At 40.9% G+C, this 23,205-nt stretch overlaps 1 protein-coding gene across 1 annotated transcript in view; it reads right to left on the reverse strand.

Moving 5' to 3' along the window:
* Positions 1–23,205, reverse strand: part of PLXDC2 (plexin domain containing 2) — a 266,598-nt gene that overhangs the window by 10,344 nt on the left and 233,049 nt on the right. Inside the window, exons 10-12 of the mRNA XM_063303542.1 lie at positions 12,956–13,016; positions 5,481–5,631; positions 2,352–2,390 (exon numbers count right to left, since the gene is read on the reverse strand). Coding sequence (XP_063159612.1) covers positions 2,352–2,390; positions 5,481–5,631; positions 12,956–13,016 — 251 coding nt within the window. The remainder of the gene's footprint in view (positions 1–2,351; positions 2,391–5,480; positions 5,632–12,955; positions 13,017–23,205) is intronic.

Consider the following 23,205-nt stretch of genomic DNA (forward strand, 5'->3'; position numbering starts at 1 on the left):
CGACGGAGTTTCTGGTCCCAATTGTGGTCAATAAGCGAGGACCACCTGTATAATGGAACAAGTATACAATATTTCCAATGTTCTGAAAGCAAAGCTGCTGGATAGTTGACAACATGAGCAAACTTATTTTGAGATACCCAAGAGTATCCCTATAAAATGTAATTGTCCTGCAATAGTTACTGCTGTACCATTTCGAAGCCTGGATATTACACTGAGTGAAGAGATCAAATGCTATTTCAGCTTAACTCTTCTTTTGTCCAGAAATGGCCCAAAGCATTTTGCTCTTCCAAGTGAAGAACAAGTTTACAGGTAACAGAATAATCTATATGAAACACCCAGCACTATCCATCTTGCTGCCACTTCTTGTCCAGCAACATCTGCTGCCAGAGGGAAGGTACCCTGTATAATGGTAGGGTTGAACATACTTCTTTGATGAATCTTTTATGTAAAAAAAGTGCCAGTGCAGAACAACTGCACATGAAGACATGGGCATGCTGCAGAAATACTGCACCCGGCTGCTGTTACAGTGCTACCCACCATCTTTTAAAGATCAAATTAGAATTGATCCTCCATGCTAGAACTCACATGAAGATAATTAGCAGGCTGCAGGAACTGCAAAGAAATTGTGAATTATGAATATTATACCGTAGAACCCCCACTAATCTTCCAGAATTTTTTTCCTGAAAGTGTTATTAATTTATTGTCTCCCAAATATGGACTGGGGAAGTCATGCTGCAACAGAGAGCAAATCACCCAAATCAGGGACCTGGTATGAGCAGCGCAACAGTCTTCTGCTTGGTTTCCCATTTTTTCTCTTCCACTTTTTTTTTTTTGCTATAAAATAGTCTAGGATCTTTCATAACCCCTTGAATTTTCTGAAGATTTTCAGCAGAGACAAGATGCTGAGAGGAGATGTAGGGCAAAGATTCGTTTTTGTTCACCTAACAATGGACATCATTTTGTATCAGCATGTTCCATTTAGCAGCAGCTGGGAGTGTTTGGGGTATGTGGACATCAAAGCTCCTTCTCTTTTGTATATGCATTTACAAGATGAGTGGGACTTGGATCATAATGCCATCCTCATCCTCCCTGAAGGCATCCATGGTTCCATTACTTATATCCCTAATATATTATTATCTACAATTGGGCAGCTCGGTTGTGAAAAAATGTCTGGTTCAGTGCCAACACAATTTTCAAAAGAAGTCACAAGTTCATGAGTCACACAATATAGGCTTGAAAAGTAAAATTGATAGATGAAAAAATTCACTCTCAAAAAGTCAGGGAAGTCAATCTGCAAGGATCAAGAAATCAAAGTCTCTCTCAAAATGAGACTTAGTGGTTGGGCAGATTCAACTGTACCTGTTTTGTTGCTTCTATCAATTAATGGTGAAATGTAAATCAGGCTAATTTGGGGGATGTTTATTTATTGAAACAATTTATATAGCTGACCATCTTATCTCTGAGTGGCACACAGAGGATTAAAAACAACAAAATAGAATACAAAAATAGAACCTAGATTCATTATCAACATCTATAAACATGAATGAAACCATTTATGCAATGGAGATTCACCAGTGTCCATGATTATTCCAGCAAATACAGTGCATGCAATTTTGATTTTTGTGAGGTACCACATACACAGAAGAAATGGTTCTGAAGCATCACAATAATTTCCTTCCTCAACTTGCTTAGAACAATATCTAAATTTGAGATTTTTGTTATGATTAATAATAGATATTCAATTCCCAAGAACTTTTATTGCAATAATATGAGATAAATGGACATGCTACTATGGGTGAACCTGCTTCATACAAGGTAGCACACATTTGAAAAAAGAATTAACAAAGAAAAGTTGAGGTTGTAGAGATATGACATTTATCAGTTCATCAGACTTGACCATGTGCTGAGAGAGAGAGAGAGAGAGAGAGAGAGAGAGAGAGAGAGAGAGAGAGAGAGAATGAAATCCAAAAGAGTTATCTAAGACTGCTGACAATACTGGAAGTGCTTGTTTTTTGTTGAAGTATCATTGTGTTCAACAGATAGGTGTTGTGATTTGAATATGAGCATCTCTATCAACATTTTGTTTGCCTAATTGGGGAAGACAGGATACATATTCTAAAATTGAATTAGCCGATCAAAGAGGTGTGCTTCATTGATACAATGAGTAATGCAAATGATGATAGCTGACTATACTAAGCATTCTCTCAGAATATCTTGCATAGTATTATAGCACAGGTAAGTCGATAAATTACTCTTCTGTGATCCAAGGGTAACTATTGCTGAGATAACACTGATACGGTTTTATGGAATGGCACTTAGGTGATCTGAATGCAAAAAATAGCAGCTCTTACCTCCATTATCTTTTAGGTGTAGAGCTATCTTGGTATCATCTAGAAAAAGAAATTCAAAGCTATTAGCGAATGGAACCTTATCTAAACTTGTAATATTATGTTTATTAGTATTTGCAGTTTACTGATACTGGAAGTGGTTTATCCTACAATCATAATGGCTTATAGGTATAAGGTGATTTTAAATAAATGTAACACTCTTGATTCATGCTCCTTAAATAAGAGGTGGAAGAGTAGTCCTATGAATCAATGAGGAATTTAAAAGCGGTTTCAATAGCAGTTTATGTTTGCACTGAAGATTTGGCTATACAACTGTTGACTATTATAGGAAATCTTTAATTAGAGCTGATCTTATGCTCTTTCAAAGACATCAGTGAGATTTCTCTCCACAGCTGCTATATCAAAGGTTTCTGAAGTATGCTATAGCAATAAAAAGCAATGTTACAAAATTGATTTAGGAAAACTTGATTGCTGAGCTGAAATGGAGAATATTTTCCTTTTCTCTTTTTTGATTGTGGGGAGGGAAAGGTAGGAAGCCAGGATAAAAATGTCTGACCACTGGAGAAGTTGTGAGTCTAAGACAACTGCTGATGCTTCTTGCCTATCCATCCGTGTGAAGCATGTAACTGGATAGGAAAGGTGTCCTGCGTTGCTGAGGCTATTTGGTGACACACCATGAAATAGCAGTCAGCAATGGATTGGATTCAGTAGAGCACTGAAAAGGAGGAAACACTGCCTGACTGGCTCAGCAACCCCAGATATATGTTCCTTCCCCTCCTTGAGAAAGCAATGCATTTGCTCTAAGACCAGAGTGGAGAACCTCTGTCCTGCAGGCTAAATTGAGCCCACCTAACCTCAGTGGGAGGCATTGCTTCAAGGTGCTGCGTGTGTTTGAATAGCTTATGATGTGGCTTGGGATGGTATATGCACGTGTGCGCATGGATGGAGTTGGAACATAGGCAGCAGCAGCCAGCCAAAAATATTTTGCTGCTTAAGACAAAATTCATTGTGGCTAATGCCCTTCAAGCCATTCTGATCCATGAGGCAGAAAATCCACAAATATCTTTCCCTTTCCCTAGAGGGAAAATTACAATAGAAATGAAGCAAGCAATTAATCATTTGTTGCACTTCCTTGCATCTATCTAATGGTAGGCCCAGCTAAGCCAGGCAAGTATTTTGGGAGACAGGGCTGCATGGCAGCTGTGGATTGTGCTGCCCAACATTTTCTAAGTAAAGATGCTGGATAGCAAAGCTGATTAGATATTTAACATCATGCCATAATCTTGGATTCCCTGTATTTTCTGATTGGTTGGAATAATATTGCAGGGAAGAAGAAAATAGCACTACTAGAGCAGCAAAGGGGAATAACAAAAAGGTGAACAAGCACAAAGAAACAAAGGCTTTTTTCTTAAAATCTGGGTGATATTTTGCACTCCCGGAACCACTCCTTTTGCTCCAAAAATTTCTGGAATGAAAATTTGGAACAGCTTTATGCAGGATATGTACAGTGAAAAAAATGGCAGAACTAATGATTCAGATTGTACTTATAGCTTATGAAAATGCTTTCATGTTCTTCATGAGCAGTATCTAACTTTTAAAGTATATTTTATTTTTATGAGTTTTACCTGATCTTCAGGAGTCAGGATCATTTGAGCCCACAGCACGGGCTATCATTTTACATCATTTTCTCAGACTGTGATGCTTTAAATTCTTTCAGCTTTCTACTATTACTTTGGACGCTAAGAACTAGGGCTATAGAATTAAAGCTCAAAAGCTTATGTTGACAGTGCTTAAACCTTTCTTTCAGGCTCTTGCACTCAAAAATAGTCCTTTACATTAGGAGACTCCTATTTGAGCTGTCTTTGCAGGATTGAAAAGCTTAAGGTTTCTGTGTAGCTGAAATGCTGTTGAAAGGTTTTACAATAACTACATTGTAAGTAGACAACTTCTTGCAACAGACAAACAAAACAGATTTTCTATTTTACTGAAGTAGCATTGACAGTTCATTCAGCAACTACCAAAATTAAGAATATTCAATATTCTCTTCTCACAAAGATGGAGATGGAGAGCAAAAAACAAAAAACAAAAACCAACAATCCCTGACTAGACAGTTAATAAATTGTGTTACTCACCATCTCATCTCATGGATATATGATTGATTCTTGAACTGAAGCCAACAAATTACATTTGAATTCTTACAAGTCAAACAAATAAGCTAAACTCTATTTTATTAAAAAAAAACTATGGGCAAGACTATACACATCAGCTTGCACATTATGGAAATTGTAATGGCAAATCTGCTGGTGTTTTTCAAGCACCAATTCATCTTGTCCATTTTCTACAGTTTTCATTTTCAACACTGCACCCTCTGTGTTTTCTTGTGTATTTCCCTATGCATGAACATTTATATGCATTTTTTGCAGGCTATTTTCTTGATGTGTACTTCTTGTATGCGAATTCTCCTAATTTATGTATGTTATTTAAGTTAGTTATTTTTTAAAACATCCTTCCAGTTTACTAAAATAAAAGCTGGATTGTACACAATATTATCACCATCACATTATCAAAAGTGGTCATTCATCCTGAATATTGTCCACTTCTACAAGATACTGATTTAATATCAAACATGTCAGGAAAACACTACATAGCACCTGTAAACGACACAGTCCTCTTACACCACCACTTAATACATTTGGGAAAAATACAGCCAAACACTCACCTTTTTATAGAAACCAACAATCTCCAACAGTATTTTTGGCCAATAAGGATGTTATAACACTTCAAAAATAAAAGTTCTGATGTAGAAGGTCCCAATGACTCCAAATCAATGACTCTAAAATGCTGACTTAGCTTTCAAATCACTGAGAAGTGTTCTAGCTTTAAGGACCTCTCGATGCTACTTAATTATACTGAAAGCTAATTTCAACCCAAAATAGGATTAGAATTAATTATAAATTACAGAAATACTTTTTTTATAGGGGTGGTAGGAAATTTTGGATCATGGTCTTTGGTATCATGAGATCATAATCATTATTGAAGGATTACATCTCCTGAGTAGATAAATTTCGTATGACAAAATTATACTGCAAATTTTAAGCATTTCTGATAACAGATTCTACTCTAGTTTCTTACCTTCTGTGGGTAGACTAGTTGGCAGATGTGATGTCATGGCTCCTTTGGCAGTTGTTAAAACTCTGAATCTCATTGTAGTTTGCTGTAGAGCAGTGGTTATGTGAAGAGGCATTTGAGTTGTGTTTATATTCTCACAAATCTTATCTTTAGACTGCAGGAAAAAAAATACAAAGAAAGGAGAAAATTGGTTCTCAGTGGAAGCCATTTGTCTCAGATCTATAGATATCTATGTAATGCTCAGACCACTCGAGCATTCACTCAATGACAGCTCACAAGCTTTTTGGCTAGATAAATTGTTTAATGAAGCGAAGTGTCTGATACAAGGCAAAAATTGTGAATGAAATTTCCTGCGCATTCTACAGTTTAAAATCACAAGCCTCTAGTCCCCCCTAAGCTCCACGCATAGGTATGCCCCCTCCCTGGTGCCAGCAGATGGCTTGAATGGTTTCTGCCCGCTGACTTTGGGTGAAGAGCACCTAACCCAAACAATATAATTCACACAGCAATCTTGCTCCCCCTCCCTGCTGGTGGCTTGCAGTCTGCTGACACGGGTTTCTGGATTTCTTCAAGATGGACATGAGGTCAATCAACTGCTGTATTAACATTTGATCAGGGAGTGTGATATACTGCCCCACTGGGGGAAAAAAACTAAGAAAAGTTAATGAGAAGCAATAAACTCAGGCAATAAACGTAGGGGAAAAGAGAGAAGGGAAGGGAGTGATTAGTTAGGGAGGTTTATTGGGGTACTTGAAATGAAATTTGTGAGTTAGTGCAGGAGCATTGACATCACAGCTGGACACCCATTCATTGTCCGGAAAGTGTTTCAACTTAATTAGGTATTGTAGAGTTCCACAGTGAATGTGAGAGTCCAGGGTCTCCTTGACTTCAAAGTATTGTTGCCCATCAATCATAATGGGAGCAGGTGGAGGAGTGGAAGGATGCCACTTGGAGGAATCTGGAGCCGGTTTCATCAAGCTGCAATGAAACACAGGGTGAAGTCTTTTTAGATTGTGGGGTAGTTGGAGCTGCATCGTGACTGGATTGATTAGTTTGATGACTGGGAAGGGTCCAATGAATTTAGGTCCCAGTTTTTTGGAAGGCTGGTATGACTTGAGAAATTTGGTGGAAAGAGACTTTATCCCCCACTTTCATGTTCCATTGAGGTCGCCTGTTGCAATCTGCAAACTTTTTGTAAGTTTGTTGTGCTTGTTTTAGAGCCTGGGTAATGATGAGCCAATTAGATGCAATTTTCTGGCTCCATTCACCTGCAGGACAGTCAGGGGGCAGCTGCAATGGGAGCTCTGGGATCGGAACAAAGTTCTGGCCAGAAACAATGTTGAAAGGGGTAAATCCGGTGCTTTGATAAACGGAGTTGTTGTAAGCTACTTCAGCAAAGGGAAGGAGGTCTACCCAATCGTCTTGCTGAAAGTTTACGTAGCAGCATAAAAATTGCTCTAGAGTAGCCTGCACTCATTCAGTCACCCCATCTGTTTCCAGATGGCTCGGCGAGCTTAAGGACTGTTGCACCCCAATTAATTTCAAAAAGGATCACCAGAATTTGGAAGTAAACTGTACCCCGCGATCTGAAAGTATGCAGCTGGGGCAGCCATGCAAGTGGTAGTGCTGCACAAAGAGCTTGGCGAGCTGTTGAGCAGTGGGAATCTTTGTGCAGGGTATGAAGTGAGCCTGCTTTGAGAACAAATCAATTACAGTCCAAATTACAGTTTTGTTTTTACTTTTGGGTAAATCAGTGATAAAATCCATGGCAACATCCTTCCAAGGTGTGGAGGGAGAAGCCACTGCCTGGAGCAGTCCTTGCAGTTTGCCCTTTTCTTTTAGCCTGGGCACAAACAGGGCAAGTAGTGACGTAGTTTTTTACATCCACCCTTAGATTGGGCCACCAGAACTGGCACCTCACCAGATGTAGAGTTTTGGTAAAGGCAAAGTGACCAGCGGTTTTACTATCATGGGATCTTTGCAATATTTTGTGGCGCAAACTTTCTGGAATGTAAATTCTGTTATCGCAGTACCACAACCCATTGTATTCCGTTAGGTTAGCTTTGTTACTTTGTAGCCAGGGATTGTTAGCAAGTGCCTGAAGCAGTTCCTCTTTTAAGACTGATTGCACTTTCACTTTTGGGGCTGCTGCCTCTCTGTGCGTTACACAAGCCAACCCTAGCTGTTTCTGTGAGAAAACAGTGTCTACCACCTTGGTTTGTTTGCTGTTGTGCTGAGGAAGGCATGAAAGGGCATCTGCCAGGAAATTCTTCCTCTCGGGGAAGAAATTTAGAGTAAAATTAAAGCGGCTAAAAAATTGTGCCCAACGCAATTGCTTCCCACTGAGTTTCCTAGGCGTACATAGCACCTGAAGATTTTTGTGATCAGTCCACACCTCAGACGGATATTTGGCATCCTCTAGAAGATGTTGCCAAGCTGTGAGTGTCATGAGTAAGGATGGCGAGCAGGGGGCTCCCATCCAGACTGTTAAGCGCATGCGTAGCACTGAGGAATTAGGTAGCCATTCAAAGAGACACAGATCGGGACCGCCTTAACCTTTGGAGTTTATATGGCTGGGTTTTTCCCACGCTTCTTCAGTTTGTTAGGATTCCTGTTATGTACAAGCAATAAAACATGAGAGACCAGTTCCTTGTCTCAGCGTGTTTCCTGGCAGTTAGGACAGTGAGTGTCGTTTTTACAGCAAACGCTTCCTTCTCCTGTACACGCCATCGCCTCTCCACCTCAGTGAACGTATGGGATAGGTAGGCACATGGGTGAGGGACTTGGTTCGAATCCTTTTGGATTAAGACAGCCCCCACGGCTTGGTCTTTGGCATCCACTTGGATGATAAAAGGAAACTCAGAGTCTGGATGTTTTAAAATAGGTTCAGCTGTGAAAAGAGCTTTTAGGTTATCAAAGGCAGCTTGGCACTCAGGGGTCCAACTGAGGTGTGCACCTGGTGTGGTTACTTTGCGTGTTTCCCCCTTCCCCCTTGTCTTAAGCAGGTTAGTCAGGGGAAGGGCAATTTCAGTGAAATGCGGGATAAATTGGCGGTAGAAATTAGTGAACCCAAGGAAACTTTGGAGTTGGTGCCTAGTGGTTGGAGCCTCCCACTCCATTATGTCCTGCATTTTAGATGGGTCCATTTTGATTCCCTTAGTGGAAATACGATAGCCCAAATAATCCCAAATAATCTAGTTGGGTTTTGTGGAATTCACATTTTGACAGCTTAGCATAGAGCTGGGCAGCTCTCAATTTCTCCAGCACTTGCCCGACCAGGCGAACATGTTCCTCCTCTGTCTCTGTGTGTATTAGAATGTCAACTAAGTACACTAAGACCCTGTTGTACAAATGGTCATGCAGCATCTCACTGATGTACTGCATAAACACACCCGGAGCCCCAGCCAATCCAAATGGGAGAACTTTGTACTGATAGGAATCTAAGGGGCAGTTGAATGCAGTTTTCCACTTGTCCCCCTCTCTGATCCAGATTCTGAAATAGGCTTCCCACAGGTCTAGTTTAGTAAATATCTTCCCTTTTGCCAAATGTGACAGCATGTCTTTCATTAGGGGAAGAGGGTATTGATTAATTACAGGAATGGCACTGAGGCCCCTATAGTCAGTACAGAGCCTCAAGGCACCATCCTGTTTTGCTCTGAACAACACCGGCGCTGCCATTCGGGAGTTCGCAGGCTCAATGAACCCTCTGGCCAAATTTTTGTCTATGAACTCCTGTAACACCTTCTTCTTGGTTTCAGACATGGCATACATTTTTGGTTTTGGTAATTTGGCTTTAGGATCGATTTCAATGGCACAGTCAGTTTTCCTGTGAGGAGGTAATTGATCTGATTCCTTCTCATCAAAAACATCAGAAAAGTCTTTATATTGGCTGGGGATTGCAGAGCCCTCTGCAGCAGCTAAGATTGGCTGCTGCTTAATTAGGATCCCTGCGAATTGACTGGGGGCCTGCTCCACCCCTGGGGCGAAGGCTGCGCAACCTCCATCAACAAATTTCAACCTCCCGGTCTCCCATTGTACCTGTGGCTTCCTGCTCTTCAGCCAGGGTAGACCCAGAATGAGAGAATAGTTTGAGATAGGTGCCACTATGAATTGCAAAGTCTCTTTGTGGCCACCAATGTGCATGGCTACAGTCTCTGTACGGAATTCTACAGGTCCCCTATGAGCCATGGTTCCATCTCTTTGGGTAAAGACTATGGGTTGCTTAAGTTTTTTCACTTTGAGATTCAAAGTGGAAATGAGAGCAGGATGTATTAGGCATTTGGTGCACCCAGAGTCCAGCATGGGTGTTAAATTAGTTTTATGCCGGGTTCTCAAGTTTTTTAGTTCAACCCTAAGGAGCAAGGTGGGGCAGTCGTCACTCACCATTGGGTCTTCATCATTGTCATCCTCAGAGGAAGGAGTTTTGCACCCTATAGGTTCCGCCTGTTTGTTGGTGCGATTCAGAACAGGTGTCCCCCATTTCCCGCCGGCTGAGGGAACTCCTCCTCAGAGTCCCACCCCGAGTCTTCGGCGTATTTGGGTGCCAGTTCCTTGTGTGCCACTGCTGCAGCTGCTGCTCCCTTGCCCTTGGTTGGGGGAGACTTGGCTGGCTTTCCCCCGGGCTTGTCGGTGGCTCCCAGTTCTCCCTGCAGGCACTCCGATGCTCGATGGTTGTCTTTGCCACACTTGTAGCAACTTCCTCTCTTCCACTTATTTTCTTTGATCTCTTCCCTGGACCTAAAAGGCTTCCTCGGGCCCAGAGACATCTGGCTAAGGGTCACAGTGTTTCTTCCAGTTGCCTGGGCTCTCAACTGCATGCGGAATTGGTATTGGGTGTTCTCTACCTCTCCCGCCAAGCAGATCCATTCTCTCAAGGGGAGGGGGTCACCTCTCCTGAGAGCCCATTGCAGAATCTCGGGCTGCAGCCCCCTTTAAAATAGTCCACTTTGGTAGCCTTGGACCAGTCAGGCACCTTGCCCACCAGAGCCTTGAATTTGATGGCATACTCCACCATGCTTTTATCTCTCTGCCTTAACTGCTGCAACTCTGTCTTGGCCCTCAGCTTATCTAGGGGTTCTTTGAATCTCTCCCTCAGGGCCCTCATGAAGTCCCTGAGATTTTTCAACCCAGGAGCCCCAGCATCGTGCAGCTGAACAAACCAGTCCGTCGCAGCCCCTCTTAACTTGGCTCCCACTAGGCTCACCTTGAAGTCTTCGGTCAGGAAGTTGCTCCCAAACTCTTTCATGTAAATTGACATGTTCATCATGAAGAACAACTGTAGGGGGTCCCTGTTAAATTTAACTTGTAGGTCCCTTGGTACACCTCTAGCAGAGGTGAGGCTCACCTGCTTGGCCACTGGATTGTCCCAGGTTACTGACTGGCTTCCACTCCATCTGTCTCCCACCGGCACGGCTGCAGTCCTGGAAAGTGATGTCTGGCACTGGCTCATACCGCAATTGGGCAAGGACCTCCTGGAGGATGCCCAGGAACCCCCCTCTTGATGGAACATCAGGCAGTCAAGAGCTTTCGACACGTGCTGCATCATTTCTTCCATTGCCGACATTCTAGCTTCCCAGCCTTGAATGTTTTGAGGCGTGGATGCCTTTCTGTTTGCTAACCTTTGGGAGCTGGGGCTTAGGATCCTTGCTTGGACTTTGATGGGTTGGGGGGCCCTGGTTTCACCTCCACCTTCGGTCCCTGCAGTTGATTCTGGATCCACACATAGCGCCCCTATATCAGGGGTCTGTGGTTCGCGGATCAGGTCCAGAGTGATGAGGGCACTATCCAACTTGGTGATTTCTCCCAGCACAGCCTTGAGGTTCTCTTCGAGCGCTTCTGCCCCACCATCTTCCATCGCCTCCCCCAGCTCCTCCGTCTCCTTCACATAAAGGACGGTTTGGTCCATGTCCTCTGAAGGTCAGAACTCTTTTACTCTCGGTCTCACCCTCTTAGACATTTCCTCAATTCTCAACTGGGGTTTCCCACCAGGTAGAACTTCTAGGTTAATGATTCACAAGTTTATGTAACGCTCAGACCACTCGAGCATTCACTCAATGACAGCTCACAAGCTTTTTGGCTAGATAAATTGTTTAATGAGGTGTCTGATACAAGGCAAAAGTTGTGAATGAAATTTCCCGCGTGTTCTACAGTTTAAAATCACAAGACTCTAGTTCCCCCCGCAAGCTCCCTGCATAGGTATGCCCCCTTCCTGGTGCCAGCAGATGGCCTGAACGGTTTCTGCCTGCTGTCCTTGGGCAAAGAGCACCTAACTCAAATAATATAATTGACACAGCAATCTCGCTCCCCCTCCCTGCTGGCGGCTCGCAGTCTGCTGATGCGGGTTTCTGGGTTTCTTCAAGGTGGACATGAGGCTGATCAACTGTTCTGTTAACATTTGATCGGGGAGTGTGGCAATCTAAAGCAAACAAAGAGTGTGTGAAGATGGAAACTTTAAATGAAGACTTTACAAATATCAAGATAGCATATTTTCTGACTAAAACAGCACTGAAGTCACAATAACTGGTGGAGAAGCTCAAACTTCTAGTTGCTATAGGAATATTGATTTGCCACTGAAGAACTGAAAAAAGAATCAGGAATGAAACAGATCATTGTATTACCTTTTTCCCAAACTGAGATTTGGTTCTGAGATTAGATCCGTCCTCATCCTGTTGGCCTTTTGCAAGGCCTTAAAGACATGGTTTTGTCACCTGGCCTGGGAATCTGGGTGTCTGAGCCCATTCAATGGCTGTGCTGATTTGTGTTGTGGATTTTTACCTTGGCTGCAGATTATGTGTATGCTGTTGTTTCTTTTTTCTTTTATGCTTTTATACTGTTTTTAATTATTGTTAGCCACTCAGCGTCATGAATTTGAGACAGGTGGCCATATAAATTGAATACATACATACATACGTACATACATACATACATACAGAATCCAGGGTTAAAAATCAGTGCACCTGATGTTCATCCTTGAAAACTTTCACTTATAAACAAAATCAAGTTAAGGTTTTCCCATTAAATTAACATCCCAGTCTAGCAGCACCTCTCTCAATATTGACATCCATGCAAACTAATAAATGTACTAATTGTATACAGTGTATCAATGCTATTTTAAAAAAAAAGTAAGTAAGTGTCTCCAATAATTGTAATGTGCCTTCCCATACACTATGGCCAAGCTAGATAAAAACTTATTTCAGTTTGTGATAGCAATTCTGGATTTAGTTTTCATATTCAGAATATGCTGCTAGGACAAAGAGATGTACATTTTGATCCAACACCAGGTGTTCATGATGTAAGTGACAGATGCTCAGTTGCCAACAGTGATCTTCCCAGGGAGAAGGATAAATCCAAAAACTGCCTTTCAACACTGTTCAGAGGATCTTTATTCCTCTATCAGGGCTATAGTCTCAGATTTCTTTTTCTTTTTAATAACCAACTATTAATAATAGAATTATAAATATAGGATATCTGAATATCACCTCTTCAGGGCAGCCACTATCTACCCAGTCTTGGCGATGACGATCAAATCCACTGGAACACCTTTAAATATAAGAAGAGATTAAAATCAGTCAGATGCCAGTGCAACATGGATTAGATGGGTAAAGAGGGAGAAAAAGAGAGAAAGCAATTTCACCCCTTTGCAGCTAAATCTGTATGATTAAGAGGTTATTCACTTCATTTCAAATCATTTTTTGACTAAAAATGATTAATGTTTCCTGCAAGAATTAATTTCCATGATTAGACAATTTGGAATGTCAGTGCTTTTTGCTCTGGATAGTTAATAACTTCATTGTACTTTGTAGTGAAGATTAAGGTTTGATCTCAAGTGTGTAGATTTAAGCCAATTTAATTTATTCTCTCCAGATTCTTTTTTCTTCATTTTCTATATTTAAAATACAAAAAAACCCATAATTCACCAAGCATATCATAGCCTTCTTTTCATAACTGTCTGCAAAAGGTATGCCAGGTGTTGAACCAATCCCAAAGACTCTCAAGGGCAATTTGGAGGAAATTCTTTGCTTTAAGATTCATTTTTCATTGCTCATAAGCATTTATCCTAATTAACTAAAATTAATGAAGCTCCTTTTTGCAAAGTATAATTTATGATGGATAATGAATATATTTTAAAAACAGCTGGTACAATTATTCTTCATAACTGTATAGTATGACAGAGTGGTTAAAGTGTTGGACTAGGTCCAGGGAGACCCAGGTTCAAGTACTCTTAACCATGGATGCTTGACGGGTGACTGTGGGCCAGTCATTGTCTCTCTCTGCCAAATTACCCCAAAGAGTTGTTGCTATAGGGAAACACTGGATAAGGAGTACTAGGTATGCCTTTTAGAGCTCCTGGAAGAACAGCTAAGTGTAAATCTAATAAATAAAATAGGAATTGCCATAAGATGACTTGAAATCGTTGACTGAAAAGTGGGACTATGATTCAGTCCATACTGCTACATTCAGTAAATTAAACTTAATATATTTCCAATTTCTTATAATTAATTAAGATTGAACCAACACTATTTTGGAAGGAGACTCCGTTTGATACCTGTCATTTTTAAAGTTAAAAAGTATTAATTTATTTTATTTGTTGCAAATAATTCTCAAGAAATCTTCATTCCAACTAAAAACAGAATAAAATATACTATCCCTTTAAAACTGACCCTAGAACCTGCATGAGAAAAATAAAATAAGTATGCAAATGGAAATAGGATATCATACAATGGTTTTGGAAGCATAATTTAAACAGTTTTAGGCTAGCAGATGCAAATTGCACATGTCCATTGAACAGCTTGGCCTCTTTCAGGAGGACAATCCATAACCTTGATATCTCAACTGAGAAGGTTCTGTCTCCTTTAACCATACCCCACACATCAGAATAAAACAGAGCCTCTAATGTTGGTCTCAACATTTAGGCAGTTCTATACTGGAAGATACTGGAAGAGTTAAAAAAGAGTTAGTTGATGTTCAGCTATTTAAGGAGGTAGAATATGATCAAGAACCATCGGTACTGAAGGAAGAAGTTCAAGCTGCCCTGAAGGCACTGGCGAAAAACAAGGCTCCAGGAATTGATGGATTATCAATTGAGATATTTCAACAATCAGATGCAGCAGTAGAAGCACTTACTCTTCTATGCCAAGAAGTTTGGAAGACAATGACTTGGCCAACTGACTGGAAGAGATTCGTATTCATACCCATTCCAAAGAAAGGAGATCAAACAGAATGTGGAAATTATCAAACAATTTCATTAATTTCACGTGCCAGCAAAATTTTGCTGATAATAATTCAACAACGTTTGCAGTCTTACATTGATAGAGAACTACCAGAAGTCCAGGCTAGATTTAGAAGAGGACATGGTACAAGAGATATCATTGCTGATGTCAGATGGATCTTGGCTGAATGCAAAGAATACTGGAAATATGTTTACCTCTGTTTCATTGATTACGCAAAGGCATTTGACTGTGTGGACCATAACAATTTATGGTTAATATTACGAAGAATGGGAATTTCAGAGCACTTAATTGTACTCACGTGGAACCTATACATGGATCAAGAGGCATTCGTTAGAAAACAGTGATACTGAGTGGTTCAAAATGAGAAAAGGCGTGTGGCAAGGTTGTATACTTTCACCCTACTTATTCAATGTGTACACTGAACAAATAATTTGAGAAATGGGAATGTACGAAGAAGAATGGGGTATCAGAATTGGTGGAACATTAACAACCTGCAATATGCCGATGATACAACTTTGCTTGCTGGAAGTGAAGAAGACTTGAAGTACTTGCTGATGAAGATCAAAGATTGTAGTCAGCAATACGGACTACACCTGAATGTGAAGAAGACAAAGGTTCTCACAAATGGACCAATAAACAATGTCACAATAAATGGAGAAGAAATTGAAGTCATCAACGATTTCAGTCTACTCGGATCAATGATCAATGCCAAGGGAAGTTGTTGTTGTTTATTCGTTTAGTCGCTTCCGACTCTTCGTGACTTCATGGACCAGCCCACACCAGAGCTTCCTGTCGGACGTCAACACCCCCAGCTCCCCCAGGGACAAGTCCGTCACCTCTAGAATATCATCCATCCATCTTGCCCTTGGTCGGCCCCTCTTCCTTTTGCCTTCCACTCTCCCTAGCATCAGCATCTTCTCCAGGGTGTCCTGTCTTCTCATTATGTGGCCAAAGTATTTCAGTTTTGTCTTGAATATCATTCCCTCAAGTGAGCAGTCTGGCTTTATTTCCTGGAGGATGGACTGGTTTGATCTTCTTGCAGTCCAAGGCACTCTCAGAATTTTCCTCCAACACCACAGTTCCAAAGCATCGATCTTCCTTCGCTCAGCCTTCCTTATGGTCCAGCTCTCGCAGCCATACGTTACTACAGGGAACACCATTGCTTTAACTATGCGGGCCTTTGTTGTCAGTGTGATGTCTCTGCTCTTAACTATTTTATCGAGATTTGTCATTGCTCTTCTTCCAAGGATTAAGCATCTTCTGATTTCCTGACTGCAGTCAGCATCTGCAGTAATCTTTGCACCTAGGAATACAAAGTTTTTCACTGCTTCTACATTTTCTCCCTCTATTTGCCAGTTATCAATCAAGCTGGTTGCCATAATCTTGGTTTTTTTGAGGTTTAGCTGCAAGCCAGCTTTTGCACTTTCTTCTTTCACCTTCATCATAAGGCTCCTCAGTTCCTCTTCACTTTCAGCCATCAAAGTGGTATCATCTGCATATCTGAGATTGTTAATGTTTCTTCCAGAGATTTTAACTCCAGCCTTGGATTCCTCAAGGCCAGCTTGTCGCATGATGTGTTCTGCATACAAGTTGAATAGGTAGGGTGAGAGTATACAGCCCTGCCGTACTCCTTTCCCAATCTTAAACCAGTTCGTTGTTCCGTGGTCTGTTCTTACTGTCGCTACTTGGTCGTTATACAGATTCTTCAGGAGGAATACAAGATGACTTGGTATCCCCATACCACTAAGAACTTGCCACAATTTGTTATGGTCCACATAGTCAAAGGCTTTAGAATAGTCAATAAAACAGAAATAGATGTTTTTCTGAAACTCCCTGGCTTTTTCCATTATCCAGCGGATATTGGCAATTTGGTCTCTAGTTCCTCTGCCTTTTCTAAACCCAGCTTGTACATCTGGCAATTCTCGCTCCATGAACTGCTGAAGTCTACCTTGCAGGATCTTGAGCATTCCCTTACTGGCATGTGAAATGAGTGCCACTGTTCAATAGTTTGAACATTCTTTAGTGTTTCCCTTTTTTGGTATGGGGATATAAGTTGATTTTTTCCAATCTGATGGCCATTCTTGTGTTTTCCAAATTTGCTGGCATATAGCATGCATTACCTTGACAGCATCATCTTGCAAGATTTTGAACAGTTCAGCTGGGATGCCGTCGTCTCCTGCTGCCTTGTTATTAGCAATGCTTCTTAAGGCCCACTCAACCTCACTCAGGATGTCTGGCTCTAGCTCACTGACCATACCGTCAAAGCTATCCCCGATATTGTTATCCTTCCTATACAGGTCTTCTGTATATTCTTGCCACCTTTTCTTGATCTCTTCTTCTTCTGTTAGGTCCTTGCCATCTTTGTTTTTGATCATACCCATTTTGGCCTGGAATTTACCTCCGATGTTTCTAATTTTCTGGAAGAAGTCTCTTGTCCTTCCTATTCTATTGTCTTCTTCCACTTCTGCGCATTGCTTGTTTAAAAATAATTCCTTATCTCTTCTGGCTAACCTCTGGAATTTTGCATTTAATTGGGCATATCTCCCCCTATCACTGTTGCCTTTTGCTTTCCTTCTTTCTTGGGCTACTTCTAGTGTCTCAGCAGACAGCCATTTTGCCTTCTTGGTTTTCTCTTTCTTTGGGATGTATTTTGTTGCCGCCTCCTGAACAATGCTGCCAACTTCTGTCCAGAGTTCTTCCGGGACCCTATCTACTAAGTCCAGTCCCTTAAATCTATTCTTCACCTCCACTGCATATACCTTAGGAATATTAGTGAGCTCATATCTAGCTGATCTGTGGGTCTTCCCTAATCTCTTTAGTCTGATCCTAAATTGTGCAAGAAGAAGTTCGTGATCGGAACTACAGTCAGCTCCAGGCCTTGTTTTTACTGACTGTACAGATGTCCGCCACCTTTGGCTGCAAAGGATGTAGTCAATCTGATTTCGGTGTTGTCCATCTAGTGAAGTCCATGTATAAAGCCGTCTCTTAGGTTGTTGGAAGAGAGCGTTTGTTATGCAGGGTGAATTGTCTTGGCAAAATTCTATCAGCCTATGTCCTGCTTCGTTTTGTTCTCCCAGGCCATACTTACCTGTAATTCCAGGTGTCAGTTGACTGCCCACCTTAGCATTCCAGTCTCCCGTGATGAAAATAACATCTCTTTTAGGCGTGTTGTCCAGTAGGTGCTGCAGATCCTCAAAGAACTGCTCTACTTCAGCTTCTTCAGCATTTGTGGTTGGGGCGTATATTTGGATCACTGTGATGTTAGATGGCTTGCCCTGAATTCGAATTGAGATCATTCTGTCGTTTTTTGGGTTGTATCCAAGCACTGCTTTAGCCACTTACTATTAATTATGAAGGCTACTCCATTTCTTCTGTGGTCCTCTTGTCCACAGTAGTAGATCTGGTGGACATTTGATGTGAAGTGGCCCATTCCAGTCCATTTCAGTTCACTGACGCCCAGAATGTCTATCTTTAATCTTGACATCTCACCAATAACCACATCCAATTTGCCCTGTCTCATAGATCTTACATTCCAGGTTCCAATGGTGTGTTGATCCTTAGAACATCGGATTCGCCGTTCACCACCAGCACCGTCGGCCGCTAGCCGTCCTTTCGGCTTTGAGATAGCTGCGTCATCACGTCTGGGGCTAGTTGAGCTCATCCTCTGTTCCTCCCCAGTAGCATTTTGACCATCTTCCGACCTGGGGGTCTCATCTTCCGATGGTATACCGACGTATCTCTGGTTGTACTGATCCATTTAGTTTTCACAGCAAGAATACTGGGGTGGGTTGCCATTACCTTCCCCAGGGATCGCATTTAGTGTGACCTCTCTGTCATGACCTTCTCGTCTTGGGTGGCCCTTCACGGTTTAGCTCATGGCATCATTGAGGTGCTCAAGCTCCAGCACCACGACAAGGTAATGATCCTTTGCTGAAGGTCAAGGGAAGTAGTAATCAAGAAATCAAACGATGTATCGTGCTGGGAAAATCTGCCATCAAAGACCTATCTAAAGTTTTCAGAAGTAAAGATGTCAGTTTAAAAACAAAGGTGCATCTGACTCATGCCACGGTCTTCTCAATTGCCACATATGCCTGCATTTAAGTTGTGGTGTTGGCAGAGATTACTGAAAATACTATGGACTGCCAGAAGAACAAATTGCCACATATGCCTGCATTTAAGTTGTGGTGTTGGTGGAGATTATTGAAAATACTATGGACTGCCAGAAGAACAAACAAATCAGTTTTAGAAGAAATACAATCAGAATGTTCCTTAGAGGCGAAGATAACTAGGCTTAGACTCTCATACTTTGGGCACATAGTCAAGACTGATTGCTTGAAAAGGACATCATGTTTGGTAAAGTCGGGGGCCAGCGTAAAAGAGGAAGACCTTCAATGCTTCAAAGTAATTGATACAATTACTGCAACAATGGATGCAAACATTGGAACAGTCATCCATATGGCGCAAAACCGAACAGCATTTTGTTCTGTTATACAGAGGATCGCCATGAGTCATAAACGACTTGACAACAACTAACAACAACATACTGGAAGAGGCAAAGAAATAATTTTGACCTATAACAAAACACTGCAGTGTGGAATGATTCTTCATATTCCACATTCCAGTATATTATTTTTTCCCCACAAGACTACATTATACCATTCCACCTCCCCCAGGATTACACTTGGCATCCTGAGCCACTGGCTACTGCATATACTTAATTCTCATAAAGTTGATTTGAATCTCTCGCAAGTGTTCTTACTCCATTAGGTTTCTTTTTCTAAGCCTTCTGTGCCAACTTTTGAGGTTCCCTTAAGCCTGCTCCTATCTTCTTTTATAAGTCATGGCTTGATAAGACTTGGCACTGAAAGAATATTAATATAGACAAAGCATAATCAGAGTAATGATCCTTCTTAATTATTGGGAAACATTCCTTTAGCACCTTTCATACTCAAATGTTCCTCACTTAAATCTGCAATATTAATTCAAATGTCATTTACTCAGAGAATGTTATCCAAAGACACAACCTAAGGTGACAAAGAAACTCTTTCCACCTGATATTAGCACTACTACGATGCTATATTGCTGAGATATTAATTTTTCCCACTCATGTTAAAAAAAAAAAACAGATGGAAGAAGGAAGGGGTGGAGTTTCCTCAGGGTGCTGCTTTTGAAACTTCCTCATTGGCCAGCTGGCTCAAGGAGAAGGAGGTGTGAGTCATTGCTAAGCACTGCACAGCTCCATGAAAACACTGCTTATGGGTAGGGAGGTGTATGTGATGAAGCTAAGAGGAAGATGCACACACCTGAATGGTCTGTAGAACCAATTAATCAAAATTAAAGTACTGATTTGCACAGTGAGTGAAGATGCCAAGATATTCAAGCATATGGGACATAAATAGTTTTACGGTTATAGAGAGATGGGTACTAAATCTCTTTGTCAGTACAGAAGGCTACTCTTAGAGTCTGAGTATGTAGCATGCTTGGCTGGGAGCTACCTAGTAGTGAAACAAAAAGGTCAATAATAGACATGGAGGAATAAACTGTGGCCTGCATATTCAACTATTAAACTGCTCAGCTTTCAAGGCCTATCGGAAAAGCTTGGATTTACTCTGTATTTCAGGAAATGCACAGAAAGGGAGTTAAACACATGGATGACAGAAAAGACACTAGATTAAGTTTGCAATATTGAGAACTAATTTTATTTACTCTTGTATTTCTCTCCTGTCTTATCTTTGCAAAAACTGAAGTCCCTACTGAACTGGGTAATCTTTGTTTATTAATTGCATGCCTCAACTGTATGAGTGGAACAGAAAAAAAAATGCTTTGCAGAATAAGCTGAAGTAGTTGACCCCAAGGAAATGGTTTTAGGGACCCTGCTTGTTTAACATTCGCTGTTTATGCACTGGTGGGTCTAAATACCTCATTGAAATGCTGCTTTAGAGAACCAAGATGGCTTTGGTTCCAAATGAAGGTATCTGCAAAATGTTTCCAAGGCATATGTCACAGAACCATCAGTCACGGAGCATATAATCATTGTTGCGTCTCCAATTTATGACTCCACAAGCTATCATTACAATGCATTTTCTGCTTAGAACAGAACATTTAATAAGCCTTCCATTTACTGGCACAGTGATAATCCCCATTGCCATGAAAACACCATGGCAGATTTGATTAGTGATGCCACTTGTACCATCTGTCAACATATAACAACTTCATTCTCGAAGGATGACCCAAGTTTGCTCCTGATGAAGCAATTAACAGACCACATTCTAGGACATGAGAAAAGAACCTTTTCTGAGATGAACAGAAAATCCTCTGCTTTTCTGTTTACAGGGAACACAGAAAATGTAATTTTAGAAGTCGCAGTGGGATGTAAGAAATGTTTACAGACCGTGATAGTTTGATTTGGCTAGTGGCTCTTAATAAAGCACTGCAGGGAACAGAGTTGATGTCTTCCAGGATGGTGAATGTGAGAGACAAAATGAAGTTGTAAATAATCTGCGTAGGGGTCATTTGTTCCTATTCATAGTACAAAGAAAAGGGTTGGGTGTCTTTATTTACTAAGCTACCTAAAAGTTCTTGTCTTCCTGCTTCAGAGAGAGCAGAAGAGAGATGTCAACAAATGTTAGTCCAAAATCAAGAAGCTTTTAAAAAAGATCTGCCAAACCAAAATGGGTGCAGCATTATTCAGCTGAGAAAGTTATTGACAGAAAACAGAAAACAGAGCAAAATTATTTGTTGTGTTTATGCCAGCCTTCTTTGCAGGAATTTAGTATGATGCCCAGGCTTCACTTATTCTACTTCCCATATTATCTTTATAAAATTCCTGTATGTTCGATCAGGCTGAGAAATAGAAACTCAGAATTTCATGACTGGGCATGGATTTCCAGCCCCAAGAGTGGCCAGGTGGCTGGATGGGAGTGGGTGCTAGATCAGCACTCTATGCATTGCGCTGGATCTCGGAAATTCAGTTTCTACCACTGAAATTCAGCAGCAAGCTAATTTTACCAAGTTTATCAATTTGCAGAAAATGTGCCAATGTTTGAGTGAATATATTACCAAATGTTTACTTAATAACTTAAATATGTAAAGCTTACACTTTGAATCATACTCACTTAGCCCTGCAAAATTTCTCTTATACAACACTAGGCACTTGATTTTTTATGTTCTTACTAATCCTGCAATGCTGGCTGGAAAGCTGTAATCTTAACTGTTTCAATGGCAACTCAATGCATGTAATTTATCCTTGATCCAGCCTCATTTTCTTTTTAAATACTGTAGCTCTTTCTTGCAATGAGATTCAAGGACTGCCATGTTTATGGGAGGAATCTATATTGCATTTTAATTGAATTATGGGTTATTTTTACAGAATTATTTATGACTGTGTTGAAACATGTAAACAGCAGAGAGTCCCAGTGGAGTTTGCAATACTGTATATGCCAGAGTTTCTCAACCCTGACAATGTTACGATGTGTGGACTTCAACTCCCAGAATTCCCCAGTCAGTGGAAGAAAGGCCACACATCTTAACGTTGTCAAGGTTGAGAAACGCTGGTATATGTAATACGAACTGCCGTAATTGAAAAACACAATTCCATTTTTTGTCCTTCAGTTTCAATTCTTCCTTGTGAGAAGATGTAAACCTACTGTATTTAGCACTTCTTTAAATGAGGGTCCTTCAATGGAATTTATTCATAGATAAATATGCAAAGGATTTTAGCCTAAATGATAATAAAATCAGATTTTAAAGATTTGGTAGACAATATAAGCCAGCCTTCCCAATATGGTCCTCTCCAGATGTTTTGGACCATCACTCCTGTAAGCCCAGAAACACAGTTCATGATAAATGACAGAAGGAGTGCTAGTCCAAAACACCTGGAGGCTGCAAATTGAGGAAGGTTGGAATAGGTTGTGCAATATTTCTCATGCTTTTGGAATTATACTTATATTCTTGTATAGTTCTCTTTCTGTTATAAATAACTGTCAAGCAGGTGACACTGTTTGGCTGACCTTGGCTGGTCTTGAAAAATGTCAAGCAGAGTCAGACCAGGTTAGTACTTGGATGAAAGAACAGAGGGCCCTAGGCTGGAGTAGGAAGTTGAAAAAAAAACTCTGAAGAATGCATGGCAAACCATTTCCACACTGTTGGAAGAAAACTATATGGATCTTGAGCTTGACTTGACTTTTTAAAGTATCTATTGTAAACATTCCTAATTGGATTGTGTAAAAATTTGAATAAAAGTATTTAGTAGGGTTATACCTTTTTTGCACTGAATGAGTTACACTGGGGATGACATTTATCCATCCATCCATCCATCCATCCATCCATGCATCCATCCATCCATCCAATTTGTCCCTGCCCATCTTGTCCCATTCCTTCAAAAAACTTAGGTTGGTATGCAGAGTCATTCCATTTTGTATTCATAATAGCCCATAATAAAGTGTATCAAGTTGAACAGTAGATATGAGCTGGCTTTCACCAATTTCAGTACTCCAAAC

Source organism: Candoia aspera, chromosome 4 (genome assembly GCF_035149785.1).
Source record: "Candoia aspera isolate rCanAsp1 chromosome 4, rCanAsp1.hap2, whole genome shotgun sequence".
In the NCBI taxonomy this organism is placed as follows: domain Eukaryota; kingdom Metazoa; phylum Chordata; class Lepidosauria; order Squamata; family Boidae; genus Candoia; species Candoia aspera.